At 29.9% G+C, this 24,120-nt stretch overlaps 1 protein-coding gene across 3 annotated transcripts in view; it reads right to left on the bottom strand.

The window, feature by feature from the left end:
* Positions 1-24,120, bottom strand: part of LOC111626132 (diacylglycerol kinase theta-like) — a 217,095-nt gene that overhangs the window by 79,707 nt on the left and 113,268 nt on the right. For 2 of the 3 annotated variants that reach the window (XM_023369429.1, XM_023369431.1), the window contains exons 5-9: positions 15,508-15,636; positions 8,168-8,324; positions 727-840; positions 543-637; positions 401-467 (exon numbers count right to left, since the gene is read on the bottom strand). In XM_023369429.1, coding sequence (XP_023225197.1) covers positions 401-467; positions 543-637; positions 727-840; positions 8,168-8,324; positions 15,508-15,636 — 562 coding nt within the window. The remainder of the gene's footprint in view (positions 1-400; positions 468-542; positions 638-726; positions 841-8,167; positions 8,325-15,507; positions 15,637-24,120) is intronic. The other variant, XM_023369430.1, reaches the window with a different exon arrangement.

The following is a 24,120-nucleotide window of genomic DNA, read 5'->3' as shown; positions in this document are numbered from 1 at the left end:
AATGCATGCGCGATGGACACTGGGCAATCAAACTATCATCGTTTTATTTCTATTTTATTTTAAAATTTCATAACGGTGTTCCAGAATAAAAAAAATCCAGCTAGAATACCTGAGGAAGAACACAAAAGGAGTTCGGAAAATGTTTGTGCTTTAGAGTTTTACCATTTCACATTGGCTTAAGTAAGTGGAATTTTTATCATAATTTCTTTGCAAGCCTGCACCAGAGGTTAGCTGTTTCTGTGTACATCACCACTTCAGGAAAGCATTTCCAACCCTGCATTGCTATATGATTCCAAGTTGTTGGGATGCACCCTACCCCTCTTAGAAGTTCTGAAACGTTTAACTGAGACATCCTGTATATGTAATGAAATAATACAAAATTTGAATACATATTACTTACCATAAACATCTGTTAAGTAATAATGCTTTGGATCATCGTAAATGTGAAAAGCTCTAAGAGCAGCGCCCTAGAATTGAAAACCATTTAATGTTATATATTTTCATCTATTTTATAAAAAATGTTTATACAACATCTAACATACAATTATTTGTTCCCTTGTTGCACTTCTTGATACTGATATTGTTCTATACAATTTTCTTTTCATAGATCCATTACCATCATAGACTTTAATGAGCTCTATACAATTGTAAATAATTATATATTTTAATTGCACAATTGTAAAAAACAATATTATTTTTAAACCTCTTTAAATTTATTATATTTACCTTCATCTTTATCCTTTTCTTTAGGAGAAGGATAATCATCAAATTCCTTATTTTTTAAATCACTTGTTGAGGAGAATTCTTCAGATATACTACGTGCTACATAATGAGAGGAAACTATGAAAATATTAGATTAATTTTGTTTCACTATCAAAATTTCATATTAAATATCAAATTTAATTTTAAATTGACTCAAAAAAATTTAAAAAATACATTTAAAATCCAGAAATTTATATTTAAATTGGATTAATTTATTCAAATATTTAGTGCTGAAAATTAAATCAAATTCATATTTAATTATAAATTCTTAATGTTAGCATATTAAATTAGGCTAGTTAATTTTAAAATACATTTAATTTATAAAAATTTTTTATTATAATTTATTTGCAATTACAGTATATTCTTACACAAATATCAAACAAACAGCATTATTCCTTTATTAAGCTATTAAGGCTAAATAATTATCAAAACAAACAGCTGAATTCCTTTATTATCCCTGAATTTTGAACTTCAAGATCTGTGTTGTCTTCAGTTTCAATGTTACCTTCTTGACTTGTCTCTAGACTGTCCACTTATCTGCTTGTAATTTCTTTGTCATCTATATCAATATAGGCTTCTACTTTGAATTTTGATTTTTTTGTCTTTTGAGCATTTATTTTAAGAGGAAACATGCTCTCTTCAAATTCAACAACACAATTTACTGTAATTTTATGTTTAGTTCTGTCCCACAACTTAAATCCTTTCATATCATAAGCATATCCAATGAAAATACACTCTTTAACACATTTGTTAAGCTTCCCTTTTACTTTTGGAACATGTTGCCATGCTTGACATCCAAAAACTCACAAGTCTTGGAATGATGCCTTGTGCTGAAACATTATTTTGTACAGTATACAATTGCAAGTGCCTGTTGTAATGATTCTATTTCTGATACAGTTGGCTGTGTTAATTGCCCACTGTATCTTTAATATACAGTCATACCCTGACTTACGCTACCCCGACTTACGCAAACCCGGAGTTACGCGATTTTCAAATCTCGTCAATTCATCTTTTGTTTGAGCGCCACGCAACTCTTAATTACTCATTTCCCCCCACACTATTGTTCGGCTTACATGTTCGAACGTGTTCGACATATAGCTACATAGCTACAATTTATTTTGTGTAATTTATTTCTGTTTGTTATATCTATGGACATACCCTGACTTACGCTACCCCGACTTACGCAAACCCGGAGTTACGCGATTTTCAAATCTCGTCAATTCATCTTTTGTTTGAGCGCCATGCAACCCTTCATTACTCACTCTCCCCACACTATTGTTCGGCTTACATGTTTGAATGTGTCGCGCGGAATCGATGCATAGCTACAATTTATTTTGTGTAATTTATTTCTGTTTGTTATATCTATGGAGACTTGAGAGACTGTATGTGGTGATTTCTTGTAACCGTGAACGAACCAAAAGGCGAGATAAGATTGACAAAAACATTTATTAGCTTACATACATCCGACTTGGATTTTACACAAAAGGCATCTGCAATCGTAAACAATTGACAAAAAAAGTATACATTTATCAGATAATAAACAAAGACTCATTTTGTAAACAATTTACCTTTTTTATATACAACTGACAAGATTACCTTTCAAATTATAAACAGACTCGATCTCAAGCAGTCTTTTGATCGTCGGACATACAAAAGAAATGAACAGATGGCGCCTAACTTAAGCGCGGTTTACAATAACGAATATGATTAATCTTAACACTCTACTATGTCATCCAAACGAAGTAGAACTGATTCTTCTGCATCAAACAAGAAAAGAAAAACTTTATCTTTGGAATGTAAAGTTAACATTATTAAAGACTTCGATACAAAAATGAAAATTTGTGAATTGGCAAAGAAGTTTGATCTACCAGAATCGACGGTCAGAACAACTATAAAAGGTAAAGAAAAAATGCTCAATCTTTAAATTCAAGCATCATTCGTAAACGTCACAGTATTATCGCTGAGATGGAAACAATGTTAAAATTATGGTTTGATAATCAAGTTAATGTGAAAAATTGTATAATAATATAATTCGTTATACGTATGTATTATCTAAGATTTTATTAAACATTTTTTTTTCTAAATTATTGTTTTCTTTAGTCTCCGGTCCCAATTAAAAATAATTTGTATGTATTTATATACAAAATTATACCCTGACTTAAGCGGTTATCGCTCGGTCCCACCTATCGCGTAAGTCCGGGGTATGACTGTATTTGCTTCAATAATTATGCATCTTGCCATTTGTGTGAGACTGATTCAGATGTTCAGACACTCCACTTTTTTTGAGTGTGCATGATGTCATTTCTTCTAGTATTCTTACATCACATTTACATCATATTTTGCTATTGGGTATTATAGTATTCTATACCATTGTCTCTCTATATTTGTTGTATACTTTTTTACCAATCTCTATTTCAGCCATCCTCTTAAATTCAATGAAATTCTTATTTACTTCATCTTTTATTTTTAGGACACATACCCATATATTTGTAGTTAAGTTATCAACAAAGATAAATATGTTCTTTGCCTTGCTTTTTGACAAAGGATTTATTGATCGCATTTTATATTTTGACATGAGATTTTTGCTTACTTTTTCCTTTTAGACACATTGTACCTCTTTCATCATTGTTCTTGGTAACATCACCATCAAGATACTTTACCATTTCATTAACTTTCTTATGCACGCCTTAATCTATAATGGATTATGTTCATGTCTATTACTGTTTTCACCATATATTCTTCTTCTTATACTTTGTTTAGTCTTCTATCACAGTCATGAAAATTTTCATTTTTGTCTAAAGTAGTCAAACAATCATCTTTAAAAAGCAGGTTGATACTTTTCTGTTAAACATCAATACTCATTAAGTTGTTTTCAAGTGTGCTTAGAATATTTCATGTACTATGTGAAATTTTGCCTAGAGCAATTTTACCTCTAGACAAAATTGTTCTATATCTAATTATTAATTGTAGCCATAACACAGTCTAACACAATCCAGCAGACTATTTGGTATTAATCAAGAATTAGGTTATTTGATGTTTATATTTGTATATATATATATACTATATATATAATTCCAGATAAAGTGATAGCCAGTTATTTGCCACAGAGAGCTTATTAAGTGAATATTGAAGGTATCCCCAGTCAGTCACATGAATAATTTGTAGTTATATATAAATTATTAATAATTTCTGGTGGTGAAGATTGGATCAAGGCTTGGGTAACATAACTCGCAAAACGTCTGCACAGTAAGCAGGAGATGTGAGTTTGAGGTATGTTATGAGTCAATTCTTTTCTTCCAAAATATTCTAAAGTAAATATTAATTTATTTATAATTATAATATAGCCTGATATAATCCAGCAGATCATTTGATATTGACATTATCACATACCTTGACTATGTTCACTTTCTCATCTGCTACTGATATTACAAACTTGTATTTTGTAGAATTGCTAGACTTTTCTGTTTGATAACATGTGTTTATTCACCCCACAGTTTTTATACCATATCAGATGTGGTATGTTCTTGTCTCTTGTGCATATGTTGCAACACTCAAATTGATATTTAACTTTCAAATACATGGCTCATATACAGCTTTTTTGTTTATTTGCTGCAACTTTGGAATATGGCATTGGGTTATCATACTGTTTATTTTCATTACTCTATATTCTGTCTTCCCTGATGTTTTCTCTGGATGTGTTATGCCACTCTCAAGCATAGTGACCACATTATCCACAGCAGTGACACTTAATCTTTATTCTTTACTATTGTCTTGTTTACTTGCTTTTATCATTTTGCTTTTCTTACTACTGTGAAGTAGTAAGAATACTTTCATTTCCCAATCTTTAATACTTTCATTTCCCAATCTTCATTTTCTTCAATTTGTTTATGATGCTTTATTTGTTTTTCTTCAAACAGTAGTTTTATTTTTACTTCTTTTGTCTCTAGATTATCTTCATTTTGTTCCAGTGTTCTCATTAATTGATCATACTAAGATGGCAAACCAATGAATATGATAAACCCCTGTTCCTTTTTGAGAAATCCCATTCCAATATTGTGTAACATTAAATTTATACCTTTTCCATTTTCAACCCAGTGTTTATAGTGAGTCTCCACTATACTGGGAATTGGTCATTTTTCAGGTTTAACTAATGAGCTGGCTGTACAGTTTTTCGGGTTCCTTCACATGTTTAATTACCCAAATATGGGCCATTTTTCGTTCAAAGTCATCCTGGAAGGCACATGACTGGCATACAAACCTGCAGAGTATGGTCAGCATCTCATTTCCAAATTTTGTTCTATTTCAAATTGCTGTGGTTGATCTTCAGTATATTATCCACTGTTGCAATTCCTTCCTCCATACTGCAGCTTTGTGTAAACCAGTTGCTTTTGGTTAGTTAGGCACTATCCACTCTTCTTTCCATCTTTAATTACATATTTAAATTTTACATATAGTAGTGAGTATTGTGGCTGCCTGCCATATTGTTTGTTTTATTTTTACATCTAACGTCTTCCCCTTCGTTCTTTGTTCTCTCTTTTTTAAGAACTTTCTGTCTCCTTTTGTTCTTTCATGTCAACAAGAGGGGAGCATTCCTGGAACCATTGGGAAGTCATGTGGAATGTTAGAAAGAAAGTCACAAGCCACTTTTTGCTTAACCATCAGAAGAAGATGTACTTTCTTTTGTTCAAGCTGAGAAAAGGACCAGCAGTGCTAGGAGCAGAGTCAAATGAAAAGAGGTGACAGGTGACCCAAGTGTAGTCCCTGGATTGTGTAGTGAACTCTTGTGACAAATAGAAAAGAAAAGGAGAAAAGGAAGACATCAAAGCATATTGCACGTAAAGAAAGAAGTAGAACTTTATACAAAGACTTCCTGGTGGACCCCCTCTTCATTGGAAAGGAACATCATTCAATCACAAAGAAAAAATATCCTGGGTACTTCTATCCTTATTCTATCTATATCCTCTAAAATTCAGAATCTTTAAATTTAGTTATAATATCTGAAATTAATTATAATAAATTCATTATTCTATTTTAATTTAATAGTAAACTTCTAAAGCATACATAAATTAAATGTTTAATTTATACATGCACAATAAATATGTATGGTAACAAAGTTATTGTTAATGAAACATAAACTTCAAACTTAATTATACAATATAATTAGTGGTGGATCCAGAAAAAAAAAACAGAAGAGGCACCATTATACAAATATATTGTTACTAGCTGTTACCCGCGACTTTGCATGCAAGGATTTTGCAAGCAAACCCCATTTATATTCAGTATTTCAACAACCATAGTGATTGTTATATAACACCTACTGCTGAGAATGATGAGAATTGCTGAGAATCAAACAAACTATTTTCAATTTGATCAATTTTCTGGAACGTTTATAATCGTTCTATAATTGAATCAATATGCAATAACAAATTCGAATTTAAAACAGTTCAAACATTTTAAAAATCGAAACAGATAAAAATATTTATAACAATGTCTGAAATGTTTAATAAACATTTAACACCTTATAACACTGAGAAATATTTATTAAAACACAAACGTTTTCAGCCTAATGGAATAGGCCATCATCAGGTGACAGGTTATCAAACAACTTTGAAAATTGCGTTAAACGAAACTTTCGAACATTACAAATTCAAAATTAAAACGTAAAATAAATTAGCCAATCACTATACAAAATAACTATAATAAATAGATTGAACCCATATTAATATAAATAATAAAATAAGGTGATATAAAACTAAAAAGAATAAACCTAGAAGATTAAATGCACAAAAGGATTAAATTCATAAAAATATATATATCAAAAAGCATCACATTAATTAAAAAGGCAGATAGGAACTAAGAATTTGTGTGTTTTAACTTTTCTTTTACAAAGAACTTCCATGCCAAAGCTAAACCATCAGCATCCCTTGCATTGATACAGCCATCCCTTAATTTACTCTTATAAATTTCAATTTTTTCATGTTGCAAAGCCAACGATGGGGATTGTAACATCTAGAGAATAGATGCTTCATTCCATTTAACTACTGAATTCTCTGCTTGTGCCATACTTGATATATATATTTTTATGAATTTAATCCTTTTGTGCATTTAATCTTTTAGGTTTATTTTTGTTTTTAGTTTTATATCACCTTATTTTATTATTTATATTAATATGGGTTCAATCTATTTATTATAGTTATTTTGTATAGTGATTGGCTAATTTATTTTACGTTTTAATTTTGAATTTGTAATGTTCAAAAGTTTCGTTTAACGCAATTTTCAAAGTTGTTCGATAGCCTGTCACCTGATGATGGCCTATTCCATTAGGCTGAAAACGTTTGTGTTTTAATAAATATTTCTCAGCATTATAAGGTGTTAAATGTTTATTAAATGTTTTAAAAGAAGCTGAGTTGATATTCAATTTATTGTCTGAAATGTTATTAATTTAATACACCTAAGTACTCAATGAAGACTAAATCCTTTCCCTCTCCCCCCGAAGGAGAATTTCGAAAAATCCAATTCTTAGTGTGCATTGCCATGGCATACCCTACTAAAACGCAGATAAAACAAAAAATTGCATCTAAAATAGTACAGTAGAAGCCATTCTTCCAGTTAAGCCTTAATGCCCTCCCTCTCCTCCCCGCAGGGGAATTTCGAAAAATCCCTTCTTAGTGTGCATTTTCATGACATACCCTAACTGTGTACCAAATTTCACCTCTTTAGGTTCAGCAGTTTGCTCTAGGCAATGATGAATCAGTGAGTGAGTCATTCAGTCAGTCAGGACAAGCAATTTTATATATATAGATTAAATCCATCTAAAAATGTTCATTTTTTTATATGGTCCAATTACCAATTTTAAAAAATTAATTTTTAAAAAAATGTATAAAAATAGTTTATATAAAATCAGCTGAGGGTATATGAAATAATTGGTGTATATTTTCTGGAAAAAGACAAGAGGATAGTGATCTCAGTGCCCCTATCTTGAATCCATGCCTCAAAATAATATATTTTCATTTTTCAAAATGCTATTTCACAGAAAAAATAAAAATATTTGGCATTTTTTTATTTTTACATTGTGTATAGAACAATAGAAATTAGTTTTTTTCAAATTCAGTGGAGATTTGAAAATTCATAGTTCTTTCCATATTTCTTTTGCATAACAATGAGCTAACATATACTCTTCACAAATGCAAGTTTTTGTTATTTCAGAGCAGCTCACTTGACTAAAAATCCAAATAAACTAACTGATACATTGCCTATCCAATTTCAACAACTGTTATAAACTCAATTTCATTAACTTTAGGAAATCTATGTTATTCTTAAGATTATAACAATATCAATGTATATTTTATTTTATTTTTTTATCTACAATTTTATCAAATTTTTAAGATATAGTTTGGATATTTACGAGAAGTGGTCTCTCTTCTCCGTGACTGCACTCCTATGATTGTTTCTAAAGGGACATCTGTACGAGGTATAATCACACAACTAGGAGGAAGCATTATACTTTGTACTACACCAAAGTTACACTCTGGAGGTATGTTCTTATAACATGTTGCATGAGACTGAAAAGAAAAAAACAAAATATTTTTAATTAGGTATATATTTATTGAAATAATAATTTTTAAATCATGTTTCTTTACAGATATACATAGTTTATATATACTCAAATAATAGTTTCATATTAATTCCACAAAATTTCACATAAAATTTTATTAAAAAGGTCTACTTAATTCTGAATAGAAAAACATTTTCATTTACAATTTTAAGCTTCATTTTTACATAAATGAAAAATAATTTTGATAAATCAAAAAATTTATAAATCATTCAAATTTAATTAAAGCACATTTTATGTTATCTATTTAATGTACTATAAAACATATATAAAAAATCAACTTACAAAATTACAAAAAAATCAATAGTGTCCTGTGAGTCAAATTCAACTAATTTTGACAGTTTTGGCTCATTGCTGAATATACTGTATCCTTATATTATACAAACAGTCATAATTCATTTCAGAAAATAATATATTTGTATTTTCTCTAAGTATGAATCAGCATAATATGTTACTAATATTCCTACTTATGAATTTTTTCAATAAACCGTACTGAAATTATTGAAATAAAATATATGTATTAAAATAATTTAATGGATAATACATACAATTTAATTTATAATATTGTCAAGTGCTTTTCAATTTCTCATCTTAAGATTGAATTTTAAGTGTTCAAAAAACTTTCAAATAATATACAGGCATAGTTTTTGTTAATCAATACTCAATACAAAATTATTATATTTTTTATAAGATATGTTGAATATGATGTCAATTCTTAATTATCAAAATTTTTAGCTACTTTCTATAGATTTTTACAAGGTTTTAATGTATCATGATTTTATGTGGCTAACTTGCAGTAGCATACAGCCTGAAGAAACTTGTTAGAATAAAAATACACCCTGTATATTTCAGGTCTTTGTAGCAGCAATTGAAAGCAAGCCATTTAGAAGAAATTACCTCAAACACTAAAATGTTTTTTAAATTACATTTTATTGTAGATGTACAGTAGACCCCCCTATAACACAGGTTCATATAATGCAGATTCGTATATTGTGGCGAAAAAATTGCAACTGTATTCATATAAAGACATTAAAAGAGACTTGTAAAATGTGGTAAAACGTCATTGCCGACTCATGTCGAGACAGGATTGGTCGAATCTGGACCAATAGTGGACAAGCAGCCGAACTACTTACAAGCTACAGAGAGTTTAGGCGGGTAAGTTGAGTTTACTATCGTCTGTACAGTATATAAATTAGGTACTGTAAGTCTAATACAGTACTGTAATTTTATACATTTCTTGAAAAAAAAAATATTTCTTATTCAATGGCCATAAAAATTATTTCTATTAATGATGTCTCCAATGTTCAATGAATTTTTCGTAAAAAAATAACTTATTAGAAAACGCACTTGCCGTTTGGTGCGCTGTTCTGCGACGAAAACAAGCTTAAGCAATGGCGTCGTCGAACTGTGCACACTTGGTAAGTAATCCTACAATTTTTTGTTTATAGCATAGTTTATACGGATTATTCCCAAAAATTATACGTGTTTTGGAAATGTTGATTCAAATTAGTCTAGAATCGATTAATTTTATGGAAGAAAACCTTTCAAACAGCCGTAGTCCATAAACTGCACACGTGCTGGGCTGTGATTGGCTCATATATTTAAGAATTCCTTCAACACGAAATTCTTATAAAGTGGAACATATCTACCGCGTTATAGGGGGGATCGACTGTAGTTATAAAATAAGTGAGATAGAAAAAAATAAAAAAAATGCATAATGAGAGGAAACCACCTAACTTTACATATAAAAGACACAAATTACTACTAAACAACAAAATTTTTTATCACATTCATTTCTGTTTTAGTTATCAAATAATATTAATAAAATATAACAATAATTGTTAAAAGAAACTAAAAAATATTAAATAGAAAATAATTTTATTATCCATAATATCCAATGACATGGTTTTGAAAGTCAACTGCTTGGCTGTTCTTCACTGTAAAGAACTCTAAGCTAGTTCAGACAGACCAAGGCTTTCCAATGGGGTCAATATCAACTTTTTAGGAGTTGATAAAAGTTTGAAAGAGAATCAATGAGCAAATTAGATACATATTATATATATATATATATATATAAATTTTAATTAGTGATGATGGACCAAATAGAACTATTTTGCCAAATACTAAATATTCTTGCCTTTCTTAATTAAAACCTTTTTTGCCTTAACAACTAAATACCAAATATTCAGTCAAATAGATGTTTTACAGAACTGCATGAAATAAAAGGCTTATATCAGTGTTTTCCAAACTTTTCCAGACTACCATCCCATTTTAGTGTATATACGAAAATTATACTGAAAGTCACAAGCAACAATTTTTTATAAATAAGATTAATTTATTTTTGGAAAAACAAATACCATATATCTGCGAAGATAAGATGATAGTTAAATCATAAAAAAAGGGCCCCCAAAATCTGGGGTCATCTTATAAGAAAGATACAAAAAAAAATAGATTGAAATTTATATAAATTAAAACCATTATAAAATAAAACAAATCACTCACCAATTTAAATACAAAAAATTTAAACAGCCCAACTTCGTATGGGCTATTTAAATTTTTTGTATTTAAATAGCCCATACGAAGTTTTTGTGAATAGTCAAGGTCATTACCCAAATGCCCGAATCAGTGCAAATATTTGCAATAATCGCAAGACAGTACTGTCAGATGCAAGAAAATAAAATTTGTTCATTCGAAAAATTACAAATAGGACATAATTCCGTATATGCTATGCAGTATTATTATTCAGATGATGATCACTGATCTAAACTAAATTCATAGGCTGTTGATAGTTTAAAAGCCATCTTATAGAACAGATATATGCTAAAACTATAAAATTTTGACAAAAATTTATACCTCATCTTATCTGAAGGTCGTCTTATCTGCGCAGATATATAGTACAATAATTTATTAAATCCTGGAACTATCTTATAAACATGAAAATTTATACCTTTCTCTCAATTTTCAGCATTCACTGTTTAAAAAACAAACCTTTTTGGCCATATTCAGAGGCCTGCATTAGGTTAAACAGATTCTCTATCAAACATCTACAACAGGTTTGAAGTTTGGAATAATACCATTTTTCTTTGATGTAATTGTTTTTGAATTAATATATAATATATTTACATAAATATTAATATAGTTTTAACAAATTAAATTAATAATTGCAAACAAAAATATTAATATGACTCTTAATTTATATTATTATTTTTTGGCTTTTATTATTTATTAAACTTATTTTGCAAAATTTAAAATTAAAATTATTGCATGTATGGTTGCTGCTATTGGTTGGTTGCTATGGTTGTTGCTAATGGTTGGTTGCTGCTATTTTTTAAAAGATTATCTAATATAGATGGCCACGTCTTGGATATAAATATAGATTCTTTATTGTTATTGCAGCTTCCTTTACGTGTTGTGGCAAATATTTCAAATGTATCCATGGTTCTTATTTTACGGTTATCAAATGTGTATTTTAAACGCTTTGCTTCTGCCCATCCTAGAGACACCTCTTGCTCACTTGCATATTGTGCTAGAGCTGTATTACATTTGTTTTTACTAATATTGTATTGATGCTCTTTAAATCTTTGTGCCAAGGATCTGTTTGTGGGCCTATACTATCATCATTTAATTGTTTGGTTATGATCTTGTAAGTTGTACTGAATCTAGGATCATAGTCATAGTCAACTACTATGCATTTATGATTTTGAATTTTTGGTAGTTGTGTTCCTAGCTGATATCTTTTTAAGATTTTCTTCTATGGTACATGCTAATGTAGACATTAGTTTACTACTGTAACCATACTTTACAGCAAGACATTTTATATGTTCTAACTCTTGCATAGTGTCTTTGATATTAGAGCAATGCATATATTGCTACTTTGGAAGAAAACTGGCACAACTCAAAATTACTAGTTTTGAGGAAATCCCATGCAAAGATTTAACCAAAGTTTAACTGAATATCGCTTATCTCCCACATAACTGCTCCCTAGTGGCTGAATACGCAAGTTACTTTTGTGACACAATTCCACATAAAAATTTACTACATTTTTGTTTTGATTATGACATATTTGAAAAATTACAATTTTGAGTTTCTTCCAAAGTAGTGATATGCTACTTTGGAAGAAAACCGGCATAACTCAAAAAAGCATTATTAGCACCCTAAATGCTGCCACCTTATAAATGTAGGAATCATTAGATGCTGATGGTATGAAAAGAGGGTGTTAATTAGGTTTCTCTTTTTCAAACTGTCTTTTAAATGTACACGACTCGCAGGCTATTGAAAGAAAATGACTATAATTATATTTTTAAAATATTTAAGTTTTTTAAATATGCAAAGATATTTATAACAAAAAGCAAGTAAAAGCTACACAATATGCATATTTTATTATATTAAACTTTTGAAAATAATTATCTTGTGTTTAAATAATTTATTGTAATTAATTACATTTTAGCACAAAATATTTCTTAAATAGACCTAGTGATTAAAATATACACTTCTAAATTTATTTTCTATTATTTTTAACTTTTGTATTTATTATGAAGTTTACAGCAATAAATATTTAAAACTGATTTCATTTTTGTTAACACAGATATACCTCAACTTATGACTCCTCAAGATATGACTATTTGAAATTACAGCAGTCATTGCATAAAGCAACTATATTGGCAATGAAAGGCATATACTGATGAAACAAAACAAAGCAATTATCCTACAAGTAATATAACTGTACATGTAAACTCGTATTCTCTATAATACATTTTATAATAGCTACAATAAAAGGCTTTATTAAACATGTTGTATACTTTTGTCATTACTAACATTAATTACTGTTTATAGTCACCTAAGCATAAAAATCAATCAATGAGTTGCTTAACTTTCCTGGCAACATTTAAAACTGCATATGTGGATCTGTTATATTTTATTATTAAAAACTTTTTATATTTTTAATTATTATAAAATGGCAAAAAGCTTAATTTTGAGGGTAGAAATGTAAAAAAATTTATAAAAAATTGTAAATGCTAATAATAAGTAAAATCTTCATTAAGTCTGACCTTACTTGAGATATGACACATGATCTTCTTTATCTCTCCATCTCCTCTACCTTTAACCAACCAAAATTTAATAGCATAAATCTCTCTAATACACAAACCTCCCTGCAAAATTTCAGAAATTTTTGACAAAAAGCACAGAAGCCATTAAGCTTCAAAGAGAATGAACAAAATTGTACCCCCCCACACACACATCTACTGAAACAAAAAAATCCCTGAATTTTTTTGCATTTCTCAACATTTCAAGGTCCTCCAAGTTCAAAAATGTAACAATCTTAGGGGTTATATTTTGACCAATCACCAATTCCCTATGTTATGTATAATAGAATGTATGGAAAATTATGTATAGCAGAGCCAGGAAAGTAAAAATGTCTCACAGTATGATACTTCTGTAACAATGACATGATTTCTCTTTCACTGTATGACATCATTTCATTTTCAGATACCATATTTTTGCAGATTGTCTATCCAGAAGAGATCATAAAATCAGATACTGTACTTCCATATGGTAAAATCCGGCACACTGGCATGCTGGTTTAAGTGAAGTTATACATCCCTCTCTAGTGGGTGCATAAAAAAATGAACAAGTTTTTATTCTAAAACTATGATACTGTCAGCATTAAATCAAAAACTTCAATTATAGGTTTAATTTCTGCATTTTGTCTTCTTCCTAACAATGTAAGATAGTTTTGGGATGCCAAAAATGCTTTTTTATGTTCATTTTATTGTAATTTGATCCAAAAATGCAAAAAGAAACATATCAAATTTCAGAAATGCACTGTAAATTATCTCAGCTTACACCAATTAGCATCAGCTTCCTGTAAAATCTGAGAGGAAAGTATTATTTTTAAGATCAGAATAGACTGTCAATGCAGCTGGCACTATTACTATAACTAATGTCAATAAGATGCTAATTGTTTTATTGCACTGTAAACAAAAACTTTCTTTCCAATTTTAAGTCTGTCCAATGGAAGAATGTTTTCTTTAACATTTATTTAACAATTAATTTTGTTAGATCTAATTAATTTTATTTTTAGTCACAGTTTAACCCACATTGCTGGTCAATCTGCTAAAGTACAGTACTATGTCAAACTTATTACCAAATGAACTTACAAGGGTAGTTGGAACAGAAACATGTTGTAAGTCAAGGTATATCAGTATTTTAAAATTTTTATATATTATTAACTAGCTGTACCCATATAATAGATATATTTTGAGCCATACATTGCTGTGGCTCAAAATGTATCTATTATAAATGTATAACACTCCCCGTGGGAGGGAAATTCAAAAAATTCCTTTTTAGTGTACATTCTCTTGACGTACCCTATTAAAATGCAAAAAACCGCACCTAAAATAATATAATAGAAGACCAGTTCTTCACGGTAAACCTTAATTTTGTTCTGCTCCCCCATGGAAAAAATTTTGACATCTATATGCAGTAGAGCATCGTTTATCCGAAAGTCAGTTATCCGAAAGAATTCCAGTCGGCAAATTTAAATTTTCGCTAGTGCTGTGGCGCTGCAATCTTTGGCTATATCTTGGGCTACTCCAATATTTTTCTTGTTGGTGTGTGTGTTTTAGCTGGCAGTACTGGCACTTTTGTGTGGTGTTTTTGTGAGGACTGTGTCGTGCTGAATTGACTGTTTTTGATTCTAGATTAACTTCTAAAATATATTTTTTTGGTTTTTATATTTTTCAATATATTTATTTTGTTTGTAAAAAATAAAAAAATAATTTTTAATGATACAATAGCCACAATTATTATTTTAAAAAGTTTACATTAGGCTTAACATCAACAAAAATTCAACACGAAGCGACATGCAACGGAGAAAAATTTCAACACGGGATAGGTTAATATATTTTTTTCGTATATAATCGGTTATCCGAAAAATAAGTTATCCGAACAACCCCAGTTCCTAATTGATTCGGATAAACGACGCTCTACTGTAATATTAAAAAAACGCACATATTTGAATGCAATGTTGTGTCAAAATTTCAAAGTAATCAGTTAAGAACTTTCAGAAATTTAAGATTTTGAACAAACAAACATTTACATTTTTATTTATATAGATTATTTGATTAACTTACAGTAAGTCCACACCATTCACATCGCATTCCAGTTAAACATTCTGCTGACCAACATGTCTTCTTACAAAAATGACATTTTGAATTTCCAGGAAGATTTCCTTCTCTCCAATGATGATATTGCACTAAAGGCTAGAAATATATATAATTATTAATTAAATTACAATGTTTTCATCTATAAAATTTTATAGCTTAAATAACACACAAAAAACTGGATGTTTATTAAAATAAACAAACAAATATTTATTGTGAAATAGCCACAATGCCAGACTGCAATTTTTAATAATATTTTTAATGTATTTAATTTAATATGTATTCTCTCCCCTCTCAAATTAATAGTGGCTTGCCCCTATACATCACACTTTTCCTTTAACAATACATGCTGATCATCTAAAACCTTTCAGGGAAAAATTTTGAATTGAAATAACATGACTTTTGGTTTGCATCAGATGTTCATAAATAGTTAATCGGAGCCTCCTGCCCCTAAGCTTTCAATATCTGGTCTCATCTTTCATCTATCTAACTCTGTTCTCAAGAGTAAGGAAAGATGGACAGACAAATGGATGACAGTGGAAATTCATAGGTCTATAATTTTTCTTGAATTGCAGCCCAACAACAAAAATATCAAAAGTCTAGCAAAAAAATACTTATTTAATAAGTAAACGAATGATTTTGACTATTTTTAATGGTCATCATAAGGTTAATATATTCTAAAAAAGAACACAAGATAGAAAACTGGCACACAAACTGGAAATATATACTAAAACAACCACTTCACACCTAAACGATAATTCCAACAAATGAACAACAAAAAAATTTTAATGTGCAAATGTTTTTGGCCATCTTTCAGAGGCCCTCATCAGGAAAAATTGCAGAGAATAGAAAAACAGTTCTATCTTTTTAACAGTTTTCGAATATAGCTGTGTTCTAATTTTTAAGATTTAAACAATGTTGAATACAAAGAATCGTTATGTATTACAACATATAATTGAAATATTTACAAATAAAGTTATAAATAAATACAATAATAATATATATGGTGTTAATATGTAAAATAATATATATGGTGACGTTTGAACATTAAAATTTTTTTGTTGTTCATTTGCTAAAATTATCATTTAGGTGTGAATGGTTGTTTTAACACAAGATAGAACATATATTTAAAAAATAAAGAACTGTACATGTAATTGGACCAGAGGCGTAACTACTGTGGAGTAGTTGGAGCAAACTGCTCCAGACAAATCATGAGAGCGCCAAGTTAAAAAAAGCAAAATAAAAACATTTGTAAAAAAAATTGTGTGGATTTAATAATTAATCAATTAACTATTAGATTTCAATCCATTCAACAATTATGTTCACTTTTTAAGGGCTTATCACTTGCATATCTTGTCACGTCATCTGATAAAAATATTCTGGAAGGACAGAATTGTTACAATCAGCATATCCCTCCAACATTTCGCCTAGTTTTGGACTTCAACTGTTTCAACTTTAAAATGTGTTTTTATACACAGGTAAAAGTAATTACTTCTATATGCAAAGTTGCCGAACTACTTTTAATTCACACTGCAGCCTCAAGTAACTTCTCTGACATTATTTCAGCATGCCTCATTTTTTTAACTTTACAGATGATGACAGCAACAGCATAACAAAGTTTTTCAAAATGAAAATAATCAAAACTTATTCAAGAAACAGCATGTCGCAACACTGTCTTATCTCTGGCTACTATATCAATTGAAAAAACAATAGCTTGTTAACTTGATCTGGAGAAAGTGATTGACTGATTTGCAAATGAAAAAATGAGAAAACAACAATTTTGAAGTTTTTTTTAAATATTTATTATATATTTTTTATGAATGTAAACTTGCATACATTTTATCAATACAGTTTATATAATATGTGGTAAATATTATTAGGTACTCCATACTTAAAGAATTATATTTTGTTTTATTATTATATTTATATTTATTAAATTAAATATCTTATTGTTGAAATGCCTCGAATCTCAAATAAATTGTTATTAAGTAGGGTTTTAAATCGAGATAATTAGGTATATGTTTTTAAATTAAATGTTCAAAATAAATTTTGCAAGATCTCTTTCAAGGAATAAGGAGCGCACTGATTCTACTTGCTCCAGGATGCTGAATATGTAGCTATGCCACTGAATTGGACACTTGCTGTGTGTATGGAGACAGCTGCTTACGCAGTTAGAACAAATTGAATAAACTCCACAAAAATGAAAATTAATATAATATACATTAAGTAGTGAACTTCCTTCAGGAGACTTCAAGAAATAATTTCTATGCAAAGGAGATAATGTCAACATTCTTATAGTTTATGGCAATGGCCTTTCTAGCTATCTTATATATTTTCAGTCTTTCTAAATGTTTGAAACAGGCTCTATTGGCAGTATGATGTATAAGCTGGGCATGGTTCAAAGAAACATGGATCTTGTTGTTAGATGCAAAGGCAGCATAACACATTCTTTTTTATTTTATGTCAATTTCATATTCTTTAGTCACTTGTTTAACAATTCGGTTGTCGCTCCAATGTTGGACACTGTTATCAATGATGGAAATGGAGTAAGCACCTTTGGTAGTTACTTCCTAACAGGAAGGTCCTTAACTTTCTTAAGTAATAAAAACCTATTGGACTTCTGTTATATGAAGGATTGACGTTGTTGATTTTGACTATTTCTTTATTGATGGTAGAAAGCTTACTATTGTATTCTATAGCCTTGTATATTCTATCCTGCTTTACTCCATGCCTTTTCTGTGCATCATGATGTAGAATGAGGCCTTTGACAATGTTTGGTAAATAGCTATGTAGGATGGATAAATGGTAAATGTATTTGAGTTCTTCCTCTTTTTCCTGTGCAAAGGCAGAATAGGAGAAGGCTCTTTTGACAAGGAAACAGAACACCACCACTTTGAACATGAAAGGATTGTGTGAAGTAGCAGAGATGAACAGAGGTCTGTAGGATGGTTTATGGAACATTGCTGTGGAGAAATGGACATTGCAGATTGTAAATTGGACATTGAGAAAATGTGCCTTGCTGTAACTTTCCTGCTCAGCATTAAGAAAAAATCCAAACGGGTTATCATTAAGCAAGTTGAGGAAGTCCAATTTAAAGATTCTTAATCTAACAAAAAATGGGGCCCCATTGAATTTCAATAAGCCTTAGGCCCCAAAAAACCTAAATCCGCCCCTGCACATAGGTTCAGTTTTTTTGCCAAATAATGTCATCATTGATGTACTGTACCTGGCGTAGAAAAGAATCTGGTCCTCAAAAGCAGGAAGGATTTTCTGTTTTAGTTGACACAAGACCAGCTCACATAGAGTGCCTGAGAGTGGGCTTCTGTTGAGGACACTCCTGTTTTGTAGATGCATAACACAAAGAAGAATGACATATGAGGTCAGCTAGCCAACGTTTCAGAGCTACTGAAATGTTGGATGATGCTTTGATGACTTGTAGATATTTGTAAGGAGGAAGTTGCCTAATTCACAGAAACAAGACTCAATTTTGATTGAGGGTATAGATATTGAAAATCACATACAGTAAGATATCAACCTTCTTGAACCATTAAATTTGTAGTTGTTGGATCAATGCCTCTGTATTATAGATCATGTATGGAGAGATGTCAAGGTTGTCATTTATGAACTTGATATCCCTTTCAATATGTATAGTCAATAAACAATATTTACTGTCTACTGGTCATAATTGTATGCCAAGCTTAAAATAAAAACTTTGGCAAACACAAATATCCATGGAGTAGAAGAGGCTGCCACTTTTGCCTTGTTTAACTTCAATATTTAATAAATACACATTTTTAACATCAGTTAAGTGTGATTTCTCTTCCATATATCATTCCTGGAGTGAAGTGAATATTGTTTTTGTCTATTATCAGCATGGAGACTGCCAAAGAGCACTTCTTTAGACTGTTGAACATCAGACTGTTGTGGCTAATACTGCAGGTACAACTATGGTTCCAGTTAAAGTGTTGAAAGAATAGTCTTATCCCCAGGTGTATTTCCATCAAGTATGATGTGTTCTCACAATGTGTTCATTCTTTGTTGCTCTGCATGGAGCAGAATCTCTTGAGACATTTAATTAAGAACAAGTAGATGATGATTGCAGAACCTGAGCTAAGATTGTACGTAGATCATTTGTCCTTTTCAAAAGTGTGTAGTCTGGAAAGTTTGAACAACTGGACAAAATAAGGTAATGTGCCAACAACAAAATGTGTAACACAAGGAAGAGCTTAAACAACAAATTTCATTGGTTATGTAGTGATCTGTCACTTAAATTAAATTGTTTTGTTTTTATTTTTTTTTTGTAAATGTTTTGCCTGTTCTGTTTGTGCTCGAGCACCACATTTTGTAAAACTCGCGGGACTGGATGATTGGTTGCAATTCGTGACGTCAACCACGGAGAAGTATAAAGGGAGGTGTCTCACCTAAAAGAAGGACTTTTTTGTTTCTTGCTCTTCGGACTGTGTCGGACATGTGGTATAAGTGAGGTGCGAGTGTTTAAGCACGTGGTTGAAAAGAGAAGAGAATGAACAGTTGGAAGAAAGAACAATAATCCAATTTCATCCAGATCTAGGAGCAAGACTTTGAAGTGAATAGCATATACATTCCTTCAAATTGAACGAAGGACACATGTAAGACAATTTGTTTGTTCTTTGTTGTACAATCACTAAAATTAGGTAGTAGAATAGAGAGTAGATATAGATACGTGTTAATGGTACTTAAGCCTGTGTAGGATATAGATATAAATTGTCGATATATCAATATGCCTGTAAGACTCCCGAAAAATTAAATCATATTTTTTCACCTGCAAAAATAAGAAGTGTAAAGTCCTTAATTTGGTTTGTGTTCATTGCCTATTACCCTCCACTGTACACTGTATACTCAGGTATAGCAGTAAATCTAATAGTTAGCTAATTCCACCTGACATAGGTGTAGAGTGCCAGCAGAGGTTCAGTATTACAACTTCACATCAGTAACAGTGCCGGATAAAGTTCACCGCATCCTATCTCAAGGCACAAAGTTTATTCCTACTAGTGCATGGATGTATGGGATGTGACAGTTTCTGAAAAGAGTGTTGGGTTCAAAAAATATATCAGTTTTCTAACTTAAAGAAGTGTGCAGCAAAAGTTCTATCATTTTCTACAACTTAGTAAAAATCTAGTAGAAAGTAAAACAAGAAATTGGCTAACAGACTCAACATCAAAACTAATTTAAAACTAGCAGTACTAATATTCAATCAAATATTTTGGATATATGGCATTCACATCAATCTGACCAAAGTCAAATTAAGTATACTTATGTACATTTCAAGATAAATAAATAATTATAATTTACCCGCATATTTTTTCTTTTTTTGTGTGCGGCCTGTATCAATTTAAAAGTTCTAAATGTGGCCCTTACATAGAAAAAGATTGCCCATCCCTGCCATAGAGCATCGCAGCTATTATTGCTTGGAGGTTGTCTTTCCAAGTAGCTCTGAAACCAAGAAATTTCCAATTTCTATCTTGGAGAAATCAGGCATTTATATGGTTCCATTATTACAACTAAATAAGGGCTTGATACTGTATTACTTAGGCCACAACAAGAAAGCTCCAAAATCATCTAACAGAGCAAAAGGATAACATCTTAAACAACAGATGCCCTACAGAGCTCTCCAGGAGTGTGAGTGATCTTGTGTCTTTATGGGCTGAGACTTCATTTCTTAAACAATGTTTAGAACAAAAAACTATTTTTATTTGTCAAGTTTTATACATATCTAAGCTGGGGCCATATAATAAACTTTCACTTGAATTCCCAAAGCTTTGGGTTTTATTATTTAAAACTTTAAAAGCTTGATATGTTGCCATATCAATATTTGTGTGTCCCAAAAAAATGTTTTTAAAATACAGGATTAATAACTGTGTGTATTTTTACTTTAAAGTTCTACCATGTGTTTTATCACATACATCAATGCATGTTAAAAATTTTTCCAGTGTTCAATTATTCAAAAACTATGTTCTTTCTTACAATACACAAACATTTTATTTAAATTTATATTTGTATTCTATATGCAATATATTCTTTTTCTTCACCTAAAGATAACATTAATACAATGTTCAAATTACTATCATAACTATTTTTTATGTTGTTATGCCAAATACATAATGCCAAAATACTGTGTTTCTTTAATTATTTATAGACATTTTCGGATCAAATGTATATTCATCATTTTGTAAGGTCTGTGGTGATTTGTTGCCAGATTTCGCAATAATTCAAGCCAGTTGGCAATTTGGAAATGATTTTTTCAATCTGGGGATTTTTCTATACAATTATAAATTTATCCAAAGTTTGTTAGAAATTTTTTAAAAACAAGGCTGAAATTGGGCATAAGCAAACTAGTCAATTACAATTGCCTAAGACCCAGATCTGAAAGGATTCTATAAAATCAATTTGTAAACTTTTAAATTCAGCTATAAAAAAATTAATAGTTAGTAAACAAAGTGAATATTCTCCAAACCAATGAGCATTTGGGCTTTAGTTTATTATCAACACCTATTGATTATGGACAGAAGCAAGTATCAGTATTAGATTAGATCAGTTGGAAAATTATTGGTATTGAGTCATATCAGCATAATTCAGTATCAACATAAATTTTAAATTCAAATACTATGTTAAACTCTATGCCGAATATAATATAATAATAGATAAAGTAAACACTGTCAGATGATGCTAAAATCTGTTAAGTGATTTTTTTATAATGCAAGTACTTTCAATGATATGAAATTGTCTTCATCAGGCTAATGAACATCTTGAATTTGGAACAGAATGTCATTATATGTAGTATAAAATTCTCAACATTTAAGCATTTATACTGTGCATAGTGACATTCTGTTCCGAATCTGAGATGTTCACTAGCCTGATGATGACAATTTTGTATCAAAAATACTTGCATTATAAAAAGGACTTTAATGTCTGACAGCATTCACTTTGTCTATTATTTTAAATTCAAAAGTAGACAAACAAGTTCTAAAGTGGTGCTCTCTACATATTTTTAATTTATCTAAAAATTACATTAAATCAAAATATCAATAAAAGACTACAGAGTACCAGTAAAAGACAGTAGGAGTCATAATGACTTATGCTACATAGGAGCCACTAGAAGATCACCAAAACACATGATAAAAGAGCATAAAGATAACATCCAGAAGGAACAGCTAGTTACAGCCTTAGCGGTCTATGCAGTAGCAGATCCAGATTCTGCAACAGTTGACTGGAATCGAGTAGAAATAATCTAAAAGATTTGGGAGAAGCAACATATTAAGTTTGTGGAAGTATGGCACATTTATAAAACTACAGAACACACTGTAAATTAGAGAGAAAATACCAGGATTTCAGTGGCCTGGAAAGTGTTGCTTGATAAAAACCCAAGAGCTGGCTAATTAAGAGACTACTGCAGGATGAGTAGTGTTTAGATTACTTGGTAGTGATTAATTTGCCAGTACAGAGATTTTAAGTTTGTAAAATATAAAGTTTTTCTACTTTGTTTAAATCATAATGTATACATTATATTTTTGTGTTTTTATGTACTTTTTTTTAATCATTTATCATGATATTCCATTCAACATGTAAAAGTCTGACATGTGCATTTTAAAAGTTTGTCTTGTTCCCAAAAATGAAATGTTATATACCATTATAGAATAAGTGGCAACTTTGTTCTTTTTAAATTATAAAATTCAGGTATCTCCTGAAAAAAATCAATTAAGAAGACCAAAAAGATTACAATAAGTGTTCACTGCGTAATAAATGATTGTGTATTGTGGTTAATGCTGGTACAGTTATTGAAAAGATAAACATTTTCATTCTTATTTTTCTTCCTTATTAACCATTTTCAAGCCTAAAATAGCATATCAGTATCCCTGAGATTAATCACATCTTTTGTGAAATTTAGTATCAGAATATTAATGTTATAAAGTATGTTTTTGTTTCTCAAATGAATTAAGTTGAAAGCAATGACAAAAATATAAATACTTCTATTCATAATACAGTAGAGCGTCATTTACCTGAATCAATTGGGGACTGGGATTGTTCGGATAACCAATTATGTACGAAAAAATATATTAACCTATCCCATGTTGAAATTTTTCTGCATTGCATGTCGCTTCACATTGAATTTTCGTTGACGTTAAGCCTAACGTAAAATTTTAAAATAATAATCATGGCTATTGTATCGTTAAAAAATTATTTCTTTATTTTGTACAAACAAAATATATTGAGAAATATAAAAACAAAAAATTATACTGTAAATGTTAATGTAGTATCAAAAATGNTCAGTTAACTGACGTTTCAGTTGATCGGCTTTCAGATAAACAACGCTCTACTGTAATAAAAATGACATATAGAAATCACTTGTCATAAACCAAAGTACCACTACTTAAACCTTTAAAAATGCAATATAATTTTAATTTTCAAACATTTTTGATCATCTAAATGATCAAAAATGTTTTTGTATTCAGGATAGAAAGAAACAAATTTCAATTTAAAAGGAAGAACAAAAGTTATTTCAGCTTTCACTCTTATTTTTAAATTTAAATTTGTTTCTTTATATCC

This window comes from Centruroides sculpturatus, unplaced genomic scaffold, assembly GCF_000671375.1.
Source record: "Centruroides sculpturatus isolate CEXI.00-Female unplaced genomic scaffold, Cexi_2.0 scaffold305, whole genome shotgun sequence".
NCBI lineage: Eukaryota > Metazoa > Arthropoda > Arachnida > Scorpiones > Buthidae > Centruroides > Centruroides sculpturatus.
Note: the sequence above shows the minus strand (reverse complement) of the source record. Positions and strands in the feature narration are given on the sequence as shown.